A 16,181-nucleotide genomic window follows, 5' to 3' on the forward strand; every position below is an offset into this window, starting at 1 on the left:
GCTTCCCACCACTTGGCACTGCCGCTGCTCTGTGTCCGGCTGCATGCCACCCCCACCTCCGCGTCCAGCTGTGTGCCAGTCCCCCCCTGCACACTTACTAAAAAAGGTTGAAAACACCTGACATAGGGGAAAGTTCACTCTTATATTTACTGTGCTATGCTTAAAGCCTGTGATTACCCTACTCATTAAAGGAAGAAGGATATCTTAGTTTTTCATTCTTTTATCTGCTTTTGAGGCCAACACAAGAATACAATAAGTCAGCTGTTACATCCTGTATTTTGAAAAGAAAAGAACCACCACATTAATATAATTGCTACCTGGGTCAGTAAGGACTTCTTTAGCTGCTGCTATATCAATAAACTTCTTTTCTGCTTGCTTCTTCTCCTCTTCACTCTGGAAGTTATCAGGGTGCCACTGTGATGCTAGCTTTCTGTACGCTTTTATTATTTCTTGTTTTCGAGCATTTCTGGATGGAAAAAAAATTAAGATGAGATTACCAGCTGTTTGCATGCCACACTATTGAATCTTAAATAAAAAGTATAAAAGCAGACTGAAGAGCACTAGGAAAACTGAATATTTGTTAGTTAACCTTTTGTTGTTGGCAGTTGACTTCAGACAATAATGGACTCTTCTAGTAGCAGCAATACGAAATAGGTTACTTTAAATAAAATTCCCCATTTTCTCTATTTGGAAATTTGCTTTTCCGATCAAATGCTCACAAGTAGGGAATTTTTAAGTTAATATCAATTTTAACTGCTAAAAAAGCTTAAGACCATGGTAACATAAACAATTACAATAAAACAATATTAAAATGTGGTGAAAAAGCATAAATATTTAATCATACAAAAAAGCACTAATGCAAACAGCAAATTTCAAACTTATTTCACTGTACCAACATAGGTAAACATTCTGAAAATTGGCATTTTACCTTTTTATTCCTAAAATTTTGTAGTAATCTCTCTTCTGAGACTGCTTCAGCATCTTCTGGGCTCTCTCCAGACCTTCACGAATCTGTTGATCATTTTCACTGTTGGCTTGAGCAGTTTCATAATCTTTAACAGCTGTTCATAAGAAGTAATTAAAGAAGTTTAATCACTTAAAAAAAATATACATCACATGAATTTGATAAAGTATTAACCCCCACCCCCCAAGTTGGAACTTTTGGCCACTAAAATTGATGACAATTTATGAAAAAACTGCAAACAAATCTGAAAGGCTTTCTTGGCATTTGTAAAAAGCCTCCTACCCACTGATATCTATTTTTTACCCATCTGTACTTCACAATACTACAAAGTCCCTGGAGTAAGGTGGGCTACACTATGTCTACACTATGCGTTTCTGCTAATGCAGTGGCGCCAGTAGTAAATGCAGGGTGGACAAAGCCTAATATATAAAAGCAAGAAAATTAGGGCTTTTTAACCTTTAAAACTTGGAAGACATCTGAAAACTGGCTAACATTAATGAGATTGGAGGAAAGATTGAATCTAGTTCTTGTTTGGGTTGCGGTCAAGGAAAAAGAGACTTGCTACAAGAAGACTGGCTGGAAGGTTCCAACTTTTTGTTTCAATCATTGGCTCAAATGGAACTTGACTAAGTCTAAAAGGAGTTAGGAACAAACACTTCATGTGGAGAAAGGATGGAGAAAGTGAGTTATGCATAGCTGTGGGTCAGAACAAAAAATGTCTTTGTGGGCTGGGATGTTTCAAGAGCTAAAGAGAAATAGAATAAATGAGAATAATACAGACAAAGATGGCTGCAGTGACTGATATCAGAAATGGTCTTAAGTAAGCTGGAAGGATGCATTATACAGGACCTGCATTTTGAATTGTTCACCTTTGTGCCCTAATATCACATGGGAAAGACCCTTTCATGAACTGCTTTTTGTGGTTTATTATTACAGTAGTTATAGATTTCAGTGTATTATGCAACTGAAATTATTCTGCTAGAATACTACTGTTAGACAAATTGTTAGAAAAATATATACCCAAAACATTGTATTTGAATCTCATTGTGTAATGCATGCTAAATTTTGGCTTCATACAATTACTGCTTTAATGTCCAAGAGAACAGAGGAAGGGGGGGTACTGTAATGCTTTTGGCAAAGGGATAAAGCATCTCGGAAGCCAAATTTCTCTCTTTTTTTTTTTTTTTTAAAGCAGGAAGTGGTATTACTTGTCTTTTAACTGTAACTGAAGTGCTTAGATTCTAATACTAGTATTTTTTGTGCTTTACATTCTGCATGTAACAGGCACATATCCCTGCACTGTTATAATCCTGAAAGTCTCACTGAAGGTTTAAGACTCCAAGATTTCAGAAGGAAGACAAAGTATTTGTATCAGATTATTTTTAAGCACGTTATTCCTGAGCATGTGCTAAATTCATTTTTTTTGCTGCTTCTGTGCAAGACAGCAGGAGGTGCTAACCCATTTCTATAACTTTCTGCACTTGAGAGCAGCATAGCAGTTTTGAAGTAAATTAGAAATATTTTTGATGCCCCAGTGATTCAACTCTCTCTCAAACAAAAGTGCCAAGAAATTAAGTACGTTCTTTGCATGTCTTCACCATGGAAGATGCATGTGAGATTCCCTCACTAGATTCACTTCTCTCTAGGGACAAGTCAGTAGAGCTGACCCAGACTGAGGTTTCAATAGATGAGGCCATAGCAGAAGTTGATAAACTAAACAGCAACAAATCTGATGGCATTCACCCTACGGTTGTAAAGGAGCTGAGACTGGAAACTGCCTAATTTCTAACTGTAGTATGCAATCTATCAATACAAACAGCTTTGGTACCAGAGGACTGGAAGGTTGCCAAATGCAACTTCTATATTTTAAAAAGGCTCTAGAGGGAGCACTGGGAACTATAGGCCCATGATCTTAAGTTCTGCTCCTCAAAAAATGGTAGAAACAATAGTAAAAAAGAATTGTTCAGCACATGGATGAATGTGACTTGCTGGGAAGGAATCAACCCCTCTTTGTAAAAAGAAAATCAAGTTTCACCAGCCTCCTAGTGTTCTTTGCGGATGTCAAGAAGCAGGTGGATTATGGCAATTCAATTAATATAGTATACAGCAATCTAATCAATATAGTTTTTCTGGACTTTCAAAAGCCTTTGACAAGGTCCCCCATCAGAGACTCTTAACTAAATTAGGTAGTCATGGGATTACAGGGAACATCCAAAGATAGAAAACAAAGAGCGAGTAAAAATGGTCAGTTTACAGGATGGAAAGTAGTAAAAATAGCAGGATCCTACTAGGGACCAGTAATGTTTAACATAGTCAAAAGTGATCAGGAAAAGGGGGCAAGTAGTGAAGTGGTCATATTTGCAGACAACACAGAATTATTCAAAGTGGTAAAGAGTGACCAAGGCAGACTATGAGGACCTAGAAAAGAATCTGGCATAACTGAGAGAATGGGCAACACACCTTGTTCTGCTTCCCACATCTTGACAAAGATATAGAAGAACTAGGAAAGGCATGGAGAAGGGCAACAAGGATTAGTGATATGGAGGAGCTTCCATATATATGAAGAGGGACTAACTAAAGAGGCTGGACCTATGCAGATTAGAGAAGCTGGGGGGTGGGGACAAGATCTTAGGTTTAAAAAATATTAAATGGCAACGATAAAGTAAATAGGGATTTACTGTTTACAGTCTTTCACAATGCAAGAACTAGGGGTCACAAAATGAAACTAGTAAGCTTAAAACTACCACAAGGAAGTTCTTTTTCACACAGTGTGCAACTAGCGTGGAACTCACTGCCACCAGATATTGTGGAAGCTGACTGTTTAGCTAGATTGAAAAGAGACTGGACAAATTCTTGGAGGAAAAGGAGCATCACTAGCTACGGACCACAGGAGTTAGGGGTACAGTCTCTGAATCAGAGCTTCCTAGACCTTAAATGCTGGAGACTGCAAGTGAGAAGGAACAGTGGAAAAAACCCGGGTCATACCTAATTCACTCTCCCTTTCAGCATCCGCTCTCTGCCACAGTGAGATACAGGATGCTGGGCTAGCGGGACCTATGATCTAACACAGTAAATAGCGATTCTTATGTTCTAATGCCTTTGTATGCAGTATTCTGTCCAGTCACTTAAAAACACAGCAGGCTATATATACCAGAGCATGCCCATAATATACACTACTACATTTAATGGGGATAATGAAAATGCAGGGACTTTATCACAATGCTTTACTGTGCCTGTAAATGTTAAGCACGAGTGCTCTGTATAATAAAAAGGGCATTTCCCATTATGAATTTCTAATAAATGCATATTGCGGACTTGATGTAACAGATTGCTCACCTTCATCAAATGCCACATGCAGCTCCAGCACAGCACTGTTGGCAACTCAAGCCAGTTGGAATGCAAAATATTTACGCTAGCAGTCTTTCTTTAAATATGTTTAATATTAAAAGTGACTCATTGCTAGATTCAAAGGACAGAATGCAAGGGGGAAGGAACAATTAGTGCCACACACTAAAAAAGCTGCGGAGGTAGAAGTACTGGCAGCAGGGTACAGCCCTTTTCTCAACTGGTAATAAATGTTGGCCACAAGTACACCCTCCTCTTCCAGAAGCTGCTAGTCTCTTTCCCTGTACTTGGTTATTACAGGTATAATCAATCCAGTGCCTGCTACTTATGCATTGATTCGTTACTCAAAGTCCTCCTCCAAGCAACCCTTCAGAGAAAGGTTAGCCTTTTTTTCATAGTGTTCACAGTCACTGTGCACTGCTTGATTTGAAGCAGGTTAGGGACATCCAGTCCACTACAGAAAAGTTAACTTACAAAAGCCCAAGGAATTTTCTTTTACCTAGCTCAAAATATTATTAGAAGGTTGTAACATTATTCAACTCTTTATGCCAATACATAATTTACCCTATTAGTTCTGTATTTATTTCCAAGAATACCCCTTATTTCATATTGTATGATGGGATACATGCCATTCCAAGAGCCTTTATTAATTTTGAGCATCACAAGTCTTTACCTCTTCTTTTCCTGGCTAAATAAGTCTTCACAATCTCTCAAACACCTCCTGCCACACCTTTAACCATCTTAGTGCCCCTTCTAGTCTCTCCTGTATCTTTAAGATGAAATAACCAAGTTTGGGCATTATCCAGAAGTACAGTTCAGAGACAACTCCAGGGTTTTACTGGCAAATGCAGGTAAATGTGCATCAGACAACACATGTATGTACTTATTAGTATTACAGAGGAGAGTCAGCAGTACCCCAGGCACTGGAACAGAACCCAGTGCTTGGACATTCACACAGGCTGCTAGTGTCTAGCCCTCTCTCCCCTGCTCAAGTCTTATTTTGGAAGGCCTCTCTCTACCCCTTCTGCAATGTTTCAAAGGCTTGTATGCATGTACAGCCAGCCCTTTCAAATGTTTCAAAGGCATCTGAAACACTTCCCTTGTTATTTCTGTCCACACCCAAAGACTGCAACACCCAAAAGCAGGTTTGAAGTCCCCCGCCCCTCCTTACAGATGGGATGCATTTCACTTTATGTATAGCCCCTATTTTGCATTTTTATTTTTTATGCCTTTCCCTCCCTCCCCTCAACCTTACAGCAGAGGTCAGCAACCTACAATCGTGATGTGCCCAAATTTGGCCTGTGGTGGCGCATAGCTTGACCTGACATTCCTCTTCTCTGCCCTGCACTGTACCGCTAAGCCCCCAGTCCTTACTGCTCTCTGCTGTCTTCCTTTGAAGCAGACACTGCTTACCATCACCGCTGAATTCAGCCCTGTCCACTGGGAGTCAGGGATGCAGGCAGTTTGGGCATTATGGCAGGAATGATGGCTGGCAGAAGCCAGGTTGTAAGTGGCCAGCCTGTTACTCTAAAAGACTGCTGACCCCTGCCTTGGATGACTGTTACGTGGTTTTATACACTTCACCTGGTCTTCTTCATACATGAGCTCTCTCAATACTATATAGTCTTTACTATAGATAAAAGTGAAGAAATTCTTGATCCAAAAGGCACTTTTCAGAGGAAAACTGTAACAATGAAAGTACGGCTTACTTCATCACACAAAACAATTGCTTCTCCACCTGCTCTCCAGTGGTATAAAGAGCCTACAGTCAAACCAGGATTCATTTTGATACTAATGAATAAAAATGCTCAGAGATGCCCTACTGGATCCATAAATCTGTGAATATTATTGCTGCTGCTGCAGTTTACAGTTGCACTACCTACCTTAATTATAATACAACAAGTTACAGAAAGCAAACTTGTGCAGGCTCTTTGTCATTGGATACACAGCAACTTATATGACTTCTGCAATTTAATACAAAACACGGACACACCGTTGGGGGTGGGGGCCAGAATTCACAGGCCCCTCCCTTCCAAAGTGGTGCCCATCTTGCCGAGTCACAGAGCAAAGCTCCCATGGACTAGCTCTCCCCACTCTATATTATGTTCCCTTTGCGCTCAACTTCAACAGGAGGCAGTAAAGAGAACCTGGCGGTGGTTACAGCAGTTTGCTCAGACGAAGAGATGCGAGTTCAACCATCCCCCTGAAGTGGTGGGGGGCAGAACTACCATCTTCCTTTCTGTGAGCAAGTGCCCTTACCACCAGCTTAGCTGACAAGACACTAGGACCAAACTTCCAGTGAGATGCATGCAGCTATGCTCCTCTCCAGGCAGAGCAGAACCAGGGTGTAAGCGTCCACAGGGAACCAACCCCTTCTGAGCCTCAGGGCGAGCCGAAGTGTAGCCAGAGTGGGGCAGCTGGGGCCACAGAGAATCTAAATGCCTAATTAGCATTTAGAGTCACTTATGTGTTTGTTTGGACATGCAAACAGCACTTAGATTAAGGGTGGACAATTATTTGGGCCCAAGGGCCACTTAGGGAGTTCTGGTGAACTACCACAGGCCGGTCAGCTCACCAAAACTCCCCAAGGGGCTCTGCTCTGCGTTCACCCAGGCAGCTGGGATGAGGCCACAGGTTGACAGGTAGGAGCAGGACGGGTGGGCAGGGCCAGGACTAGGATCAGGATCATGGGGCAGTGACAGCACAGGGCTGGGGCCAGGGCACAGCCGCAATCCACTGCCTGCAAGCCCCTGTGATGGGTGCCAGTTCCATGAGCAGGCAGTAGGGAGTGGATTCTGGCTCTGCCCTGGACCCTGGCCTCGTGCTGTCACCACCCAACAATCCTAGGGTCTCCATGGACCAGCCAGGACCCACAGACAGGGTGCATGGCCAGGCAGGTAGAGTAAGTCGCAGGCAGGCAGGATGAGACCACAGGCTAATAAGGAGCAGTGTCCAGGCACAGGAAAAGCAGACAAAGCTGGGTCCTGGATCTTGGGGCTGTGACAGCAGTGCCGGGGCCTGGGCCAGAGCCACAATCTGCTCCCTGCACACCTCTGCTTGTGGACCAGCACCAGTCCTAGGGGCATGCAGGCAATGGATCACAGCTCTGCCCTATGCCCTGGCCCTATGCTATCACCATCCTGCAATCCCAGCCCCATTCACCCATCCCACTCCCAGACACCGCTCCCAGCCTGGCCGCAGCCCCTCAGAAGTAAATGAAGTATGTATGTCCTGCCTGCCCACCCACCTGCTCTGTTGGGCAGCCCTGGCAATGGATGCAGAGCAGACAGGCCAGGGTGCCTGGGCAGTACGGCTGGGTCTGGCAGCAGTAGCTGCCAGAACATGCCGCTGTCAAAGGGGCTGCTGGGAAGCCAGTCCAGCTGCCGTGCTGCCCCTGGCCCACTGTGTACCTGGTGGCAGTGGGGCAGCTGCATGTGCCATTGCTTGGACTGCCCCCCCATACCTAGGCGAAGTAGGACCAAAGGACCCACTGCAAGATGGACAAAAATCCCTTGGTGGGCTGGATCCAGCTCACAGGCTGTATTTTGCCCACCCCGGACTTAGCTGCCCAAAGGTGGGGGGGAGCAGGGGCCTGAACTGGGCCAACATGGTTTAAGTGTGAACTTACTCTGAGCCCCTGAAAAAAACTAAAGTTGTAATGCAAAAGATTAATGTTGTAATGCAACTTCACCTTGGCCTTAACAGCAAGTAACAAAAATGTAAGGAGGAACTTGTAAAGTAAAAGCATCCATTTCTTGAGGCTTTGTAGAAAGGAGAAAAGGGAACTTGCCTGTAAACCTCACCTGGATTCTTCTACTAAATTTAAAGATTGTATGATTTGTGGAATTTGAACCACCAGGTCTAGTGTTGGTGGTAAGAGTACTGCTCAGAAAAGCACGCGAGGTGAACAAACGGGCACAATGCCACATGACCCTACAACCTTCGGTAAATCTTCAGCATGATCTGAGGGTTCACCTGTAATCAATTTTTAAGCAACAGCATGGTGCTGGATCTATTTTAGGATAGCCATGTCCTTGCCGACAGAATTTATAAAGGGATTCTTAAGCTTCATGTTTTGGGGTCTGTTTTTTCTTTGCATTTGTTCTTGCCAATTATCAACCTCAATATAATGAAAGAGCAGAAGTACATGAAGTATGTACGCTGTCTATCACCACCTTAAAAAAGTGCTCCCTTGAATCAGACTCTTGAGATCTGGATAGGCTTACATGCCTTGTCTGCTTATAACTCCTCTACTACTGAAACTGAATGGCAGTAATTCTGCACTAAATACCACAATAATACAAAGAGCTAGTATTTAAGATTATGTTTGTGAAAAACATAATTCAGAGGAATCCCTTTTTGCCTTTTTTTTGTTCACTCAATACCAGCCTCCCACTTCCAGGTCGCACACGTCAATAAAAAAATAGTTTTCCACCTCAAGTTGTTAAGCATCTCACTATCCAAGAAATGTGGCTGACAACATCACCCCTCTGAGGAGGGGAACTAGGACATCTCTATCTTTAGGCGCTATTAAAAAGAGGATAGAAAGATCCCTTTTTCTGCACCTCCAAAGGGCAGCTGGGGTCATTATGGCCCCTGAAGACTACTGGGCAGCGGTAGTATTAGGTATTAGGATTTGGATAAACCCAGAGCAAACTTAAAAAGCCAGGTATGTCTGCCCATCTGCAAGGCCACGGCATGCAGGACAACCATAAGTAGAAAGAATAATTCTTGCCAACCCATGATTACTTCAAAAGGGAAGTTCATGAACCTGCTTGGCTTCCGCATCATCTCAAACTAACCAGCTGGAGTTCGGAAGAGGTGGAAATCCTGTTCTACTTGGTTCTGGGCCCTGCACAACCCTGTGTGCGCATGGTATCTTGTGAGGAATGCTCCAGAAATGTGCTTCTTCTAAAAAGTGTCAACCACTGCCCATTACTCTCACTACTCTCACCAGGAAGTGCCAATACAACTACAAATACTCTTTGCTGCTGACTTTCTTCTGTGGCTAGAATTTGCAAGCCAAATCTCCTCTAATAACCTCTACTACTCACCCCAATCATACAGTATTCATGCTTTTATGATTCCAGGCCCTATGGTACATATAATTAAGGTCTTGTTAGCTCAGTTCTACAGTCCCAGCAGACTGATGGGTTTTTTAACTTGTTTTATTAGCAGGTCTACAAGCTTTCACCCCAAGTATTCTCTTCAACAACCAACTTTAACTTTCTTTCAGTTTAAATATACTCATATTTTTAAATAATTAAAAAAAACAAAAGAAAAAAACCCTGCATACACCTTGTCGATTAATTCCCTCTCCTCCTCCTGCACATTGCCAGCTGAATGCATGTGTGTGGTGGTGGGGGGGGGGCGGTGAGGAAGAGATTCTTCCCCAAATACAGTCATCATCCAACATTTACTGTTTCAGACTACAAGACTAAGATTTAGCCTGGCATTCATATTATTGTTTGCATTCTTCTCTTCCTCCAATTTTTACACTTAGGAGCTGAACTTTCACACAGATGACAACTTATTGATATCACCATTCCCCAGAACTCTACATGTAGCAAAACATATGCATACTGTAGTCTGGGGCTGCCTGATCCAGGAGACCCAGAGCAGTTCCATATTAGACCTACCAACCAAATGCATGCAGAGAAAACAGGCTAAAGACATGGTTTATCCCACACATCTGCATTCTGCTGTGCATCCACACAACACTTTCAAAATTAGTGTTACACTGATCTGTTATCTGTGAGTGGGTGTGTGGCTGAGAGAGAGAATGCGATACAGAAGGTGTGACAATGTTCATCCCAGCACAGAAAAGAACGCCATCTTTACAACCCAATGACACCATCTTCTTAATCCAACACTGAATTTAGCTCAAGTTTAAGACAATTTAGCTGCAGATAAAAAGCAGGTGTGAGCTGCCTGTGCTAATCAAGAAAGATTCATCTCCAAACAGATATGTCAGCACTGATTGGATGCCACAAAACCCTAACGTCAAAACACTTGTCAAGATTGTCAGGAGATGTAGCAATGCTGTTTCAAATAACCTTGATGCACAAGTCCCGTACGTATCCGGTGGGCTTAGAGCACTTTAACCCACACTTTAACCCACACACTTTCATGCCAATTTTACCTTCCTCATACATTTCTTCTAATAAATAGGCTTCTGCTCTGTCTTTTAGGGCATTCACGTTTGATGGTTCCAGCTGCAGAATTTCTGTGCAAGCTTTTATGGCTTCAGCAGACTGCTGATTCTGAAGAGGGAAAGAAAAAAAGGTTGATGCATGTTGTATTTAACTATTTTCTTAGATGAGAGGAAAAAGAGAGAGAGTGTGTGTGAGAGAGAGAGAGAGAAATATATATTACCTTAGAGAAACAGTGGCAGATTCTTTTTTTGGCTTCAGTAGCATAAACTGGGACATCTGGCTCAGTTTTCATTACAGATTCATATTTACTGATGGCATCTGTGTACCTGTTTTAATAGGAAAAACCCAAAACATTCTAAAGCAGTATTATCAGATTTGTATCAGTTTTTCCCCAGCCATGAAATGTATGTACTGATACAGATTTGCTATGCTGAAGAAATGTCGTCAGGGATCTTGTTCACAGAATTACGAGTCTCTCTCAAAATGCATCCCCCACCAAGTAGCCTCAGGGACTTTGTCTAAGCTGAAGAGAGACAGAAAATTCTTGAGAAATTAAGAGTTATATTCCCTACCACCTCTATGTGGGCTCAAGCCTGAAAGAGACACTTGTCTGGCCGACTTGTTCTGCCCACTTCTGTACAACCAATTTGTTGTTATAAGCCCTTCCCCTGACCAAAGGCACTACTCAGCACAGGGAAGAGTCTCCCTACTTTCTCAGACTTCAAGTAGGTCCAGGTTTGGGGCAATTTTGGGCTGGTGTGCCTTATATAGTCCAGCTTTTCAACACACTAGAACTGGAACACGTTAGGATAATGTATTCCTAGGTTAGGAGAAACATCTATTCCTAACCTGGAACAGATAGAGAGGTAGTGAAATCATTATTACCGGACATAAGTGCAGATTTGACTGACACCTGGCTGGAACAGTTGCTTTAAGCAGGAGGTTGGACTAAACCTTCTGAAGTCTGTTCTAGCCCTATTCTTCTACGGTTTTAAGGAAAATGGGTATTGGGCCTGGAGCTCCTTATGTCTGGTAGAACAGGGAGACAACCCACCCCTTTCCCTGCCCTGCTACAAGTGGAAAGCAGGTCCCAGGAACAAGGCTGCAGTCAGGGAATAGAGAGCGTCTGATGGCAAACCTCCATCGGATACATCAAATTACAACTTTAAGCAAGTGGGCTCTAGCTAAACTATGTTCCTAGTATCTCTCTTCCCATAGTGTCAGGAAAATACTCCTTTGGATGTTGTTGTGCCTGAAGAGACTCCAGAACAAGGAGCATGGCACAGATAATTCCAGTGAAACAAATTTAAAATTAATCTTAGATAAATAAAAACATTCATCCCTAAACCGGTGAGCAGTTGCCTACATTTTGCAGCACAAACACTAAATCATCTATACCAGGAGTGGTGGCCAATCTGCAAAATGCATGTTGCAAGTGACACAGGCAGCTGCTGTGCGAGATGCATAAGCACTGGGCACTCCATAAACAGGCACTAGGATGGAGATGGGGAGGAGAACACTCCACAGAGCAAAACAAGGGCAGGACACTGGAGAGGTGTCAGGTGTCACAGCCAAGAGCCAAGCTAAACCCACAAATTCAGAGCTTTGGATTCTTACTCACCATATACAACTGAGACTGTTTTGGTGCTAGGGAAGGGTTAAACCAGCTCTCAGCAGTGAAACCTGCTGCTCCGGCATCATCCTGACCCTGCAATCTACCTGGCCAGAGGCTCAAGATCCCCACCTCCATTCTGGCACCAAGGTCCAACTATCAGGTACGCCTCTGGGCAGCAGGGATTAGAGCAGCACTCAAGGAGTGGATTGAGCATGAGTTATGGCACACCTGCCAAAAAAGGTTGGCCACAACTTGATCATCAGCTCCTTCAGTACTTAAGCACAGTAGAGATGGATTAAGGATAACAATCCCACTCCTCTGTCCCATAGGAAGAAGTTACTATATATAGTATTATGTATATAAATATATATGCAAGACAGCAACATGATGAAGGACAATTCTAAAAGTAGACGTATAACAGTTTACAAAGCTCAAATACTTAGTCTTTCTTCAAGAGTAATGATAAACCATAATAACATTCATAGGCAGCAGAATTTTTATTTGCAAATATGCTGTGATCTCCACATTTAGATACTGATACATTAAAATGTGTTATACAAGAGATAAACACTAAAACTAACATCACTGACACTCCAATTTACTAGTGAGATGAATAACCACATCAAGCTTTCCATAGAGAACATGCCATAAGCAGATAATTACTCAAAAAGCTTATTGATTTCCTTTTTTATTTATCAGCGACTTTACTGATAATGAAACTTTATTTCCTTTGTCATTTTTGCAGTACTGCAAACTAAAATGGTGTTCTTAAACATGCATCCCCACCAATAATAGGAAACACACACTTGAGGAGTAATCTAGATTTACACTCAAAAAAAATCTTATAACAATTCATTTTAAATCTAGTTAAAACAAAGGTGGCTTTTCATTCATCATTTTACATAGCCTCTAGCAAAGCTGTGGCTATGTACTTGCCAATAAACATACCAAACTGAAATGAGGCAAGCAGGAAGAATTTAGAGAATAAAAATCATCACCTCAAGAGTTGGGATGGGTGGCAGAAACTCCAAATAGATCAGCCTATACAAGCCTATACAAAATTTGCAGAACTGATTTTTATTAAATCAAAAGATAAGATACCATAAAGACCACTGACCTCACCTTATCTGTTTTATGATGGGAGCAAAACAAAAAGTCAGTAAGACCATAGTGACTAGGGAGGCATATGGGTGAGATGGAACAACCAGGAAGGCCTGACTGCTGCTGAGGGTACACAATTTAGCAGTTATTTATATGAAATCTGGTGGCCAGGCTCAGTATTCTAACCCAAATAATGCAAAATAGATACAAAAAGGCAGCCTCCAAACTTGTGATTTTAATTTGTTTAGAATGAGTCATAACACAGCAGTATTAGACTAGCACTTACCTGCCCTCTTTTATAAGTTCTTCAGCTGATATGATCTGCTTATTAAGTTTTTTGACTTGTTTATAGTGAGAAAAACATGGTTTATGGTCTTGGTCAAGTTTCAGGCACTCTCGGACTTCACTTTTCACATAGGAAAAAGAAACAGTATAAGATTTCATATGGGAAACAGAACACAAATTTTAACAGCAATTTAAATAACAATAGATTTGCTGCATTGCATTCTCTCTCCTGCACTCAAGACAGTATTACCCATGTGTGAAATGTAAAAAAGGGAAACCCTCCTGAATTCACAGCTTTTTTATTACTTTACATTGCCAGAAATTTATACTTAATGTAAAGTTGCACTTATGAAACCAATCTGTTATTCTACAGTGCATACTACTGCTTTGTCCAGCATTTGATGGCTGTTTGAGACAACTAACTGTATCCACAATAACTTATTTTCTAGTATGTTCTTAACTTTCACGCTATGCCAAGGCTCCTTGATATAAAGGCATCATGTCTTTCTGAACTAGGGCTTCAGCTAGTTTGAAGATTCTTCCCCTGGAGGAAGATGCATACCGTTGACTGTTTTTTTTCAAAGCAATTGAAACTGTCTGGATTTTCTTTATTCTCAATCATCAGGTCCCACCTGTTTCTGTACATTCATGGGTTTTTCACCTAAAGACTGCCCATGAAACATTCCCTTCAAATACAGTCTTCAAATACCTCAGAGGCAATTAGAGAGAGAATGGAGATGGGCTCTTCTCTATGGCTGTAGGGGAAAGGACTAGGAGCAATGGCCTCAATCTGCAGCAGGAAAAATTAGGTTAGCAATTATGAGGAACCTCTTGACTATGAAGGTGGACAAGTACTGGAAGAGGCTATTTAGAAAAACTGTGTACTCTCCATCCTTGGAATTTTAAAGATCTGGTTACATAGAGACACTTTGAGATAATTTAGTCAAGGATGGCTCTGCCTTGAGCAGAAAGTTGGACTAGATGACCACTTGAGGTCCCCCCTCCAGCCCTATTTTCCTATAATCCTATGATCTGAGAGAGTCCTTTGTAGCTTTTTTGCAGGAACCCTTTCCCCCATACTGGGATCAGTCCATTCTTGGCCAACTGGCCACTCTCTTCCTCCATTCTTGTTATTTCATATTTGTGCATTTTGGCTCATTTGACAGACTTTTTCTAAGAGGCTGGAACTCTATACCCACAGCACTGCAACAAATGCCATACTGTATTAAGCTAATTATTAGTGTGTATGTTATACTGAGTCCCAGACTCCATGCCTTGTGCCAAACACTGATAAGAGAATAAGAACAGAAGAATACAAGCTAATAAGCACTTCTGCTCAGTCACTACATTGACCACTAATGCTGCTGCATTTTACAATAGCATGGAGGCTGGCGCAGTTTGCCAAGTGCTTTGTGTTTTAGTTTTTTTGCTATTAAAACAAACAGTAAAAGCTTACCTGAGTGACAGCTCATGGTCTCCCAGATGATAGTATATTGTGCTGATTTTATAGAAGGCTTCAGTGTTGTCACTCTTCAGTTTGGTAGCAGCCTTTAAGTCATTAATGGCTTTGCCCAGTTCTCCTTCCTTCATATAGCATTCAGCTCGAAGCTCCCGCAGCTCAGCATCCCAAAGACAGACCTTAAGAAACCAAAACGAAAGCAGAGATGCTTATTACAAACACACATCTTTTAGCAGAGAAATGGAAAACAAGTCTGTTACGAATCTAATGTGTAACCAAGCAGATGAGCCTTCTTTTTAATTCACCTCCCTAAGAAGTGGGTGGAGGGGGTGGGGGTCAGTCTCCAACCTCAGGAGGGAAGACTGGAATCCCATGAAAAATAACTTTTTTCCAATACTATAAAGGGTAAGAATTATGAGGGCAGAGGCCTCTGTTGTTTAAAAAGGTACCTGAAGGGATCTTGTACAGGAACATCACCTATTGGAGGTCAGGCCTTAACACTATTGAAAATGCAGATTTAAGCCAAAACAAATAACTATATTTCAATTTTAAATGGGTTTCCAGACTATAAAATGAGTTATCCTACTATAGTAAATATATTTATCTATTCATGTTTACATACATTAAAGGATTAGACTTCATTCTAAATAATTCTTTTTTTTTCAGATTCCCATGCTTCAAACTGTCTTACAAGAACTAGTTAAAAAAAATCAAATGACTGAGCTTAATAGATCTACCTTCAAATTACCACACATTTTTTCTCATTTGAACAGAGGACTTGGGAAGGCAGCATTTAAGCCTTAATTGTTATACTGACAAAATTAAGAGCTTAGTGGGAGCATGAAGCCAGTAACATTTCCACTGAAAAAGATAAACCAACGTAGTTCATCTATGATTGTTCTAAAATAGGATTTGGTAGAATATACAGTATTTGAAGTTGCATTATAAGTATACATACATTGTATGCACTTTGACACAGCTATTTTAAATATTTAATGAAAAAAAAGTAAACCAGCACATGCAGACTATGTACAGCCTGGTTTTAATGAGTGCATATGCTCAATTGCTGATTTAAAGCTGTTTTTTTCCCCCACAGGGAATTGAAGGGGATTCATTTATACTCAGTTAGGTTTGTGTTTTATATTAAAAACTAACCAACCAAAAGGGGGAAAAACCCAAAGCACTATCCTACCTCACAGCCAGGGGAGTCCTCTTCCCACTCTATTAAAATGTCCCTCCCACTGCCCTCTCTCACAT

At 41.6% G+C, this 16,181-nt stretch overlaps 1 protein-coding gene across 1 annotated transcript in view; it reads right to left on the reverse strand.

The window, feature by feature from the left end:
- The window catches only part of DNAJC3 (DnaJ heat shock protein family (Hsp40) member C3), a 48,872-nt gene that overhangs the window by 3,973 nt on the left and 28,718 nt on the right, over positions 1–16,181 (reverse strand). The window contains exons 6-11 of the mRNA XM_019529740.1: positions 14,922–15,103; positions 13,467–13,586; positions 10,685–10,790; positions 10,452–10,572; positions 929–1,061; positions 318–466 (exon numbers count right to left, since the gene is read on the reverse strand). Coding sequence (XP_019385285.1) covers positions 318–466; positions 929–1,061; positions 10,452–10,572; positions 10,685–10,790; positions 13,467–13,586; positions 14,922–15,103 — 811 coding nt within the window. The remainder of the gene's footprint in view (positions 1–317; positions 467–928; positions 1,062–10,451; positions 10,573–10,684; positions 10,791–13,466; positions 13,587–14,921; positions 15,104–16,181) is intronic.

The sequence above is a fragment of the Crocodylus porosus genome, unplaced genomic scaffold (assembly GCF_001723895.1).
Source record: "Crocodylus porosus isolate Cpor-Errol unplaced genomic scaffold, CroPor_comp1, whole genome shotgun sequence".
Taxonomy (NCBI): domain Eukaryota; kingdom Metazoa; phylum Chordata; order Crocodylia; family Crocodylidae; genus Crocodylus; species Crocodylus porosus.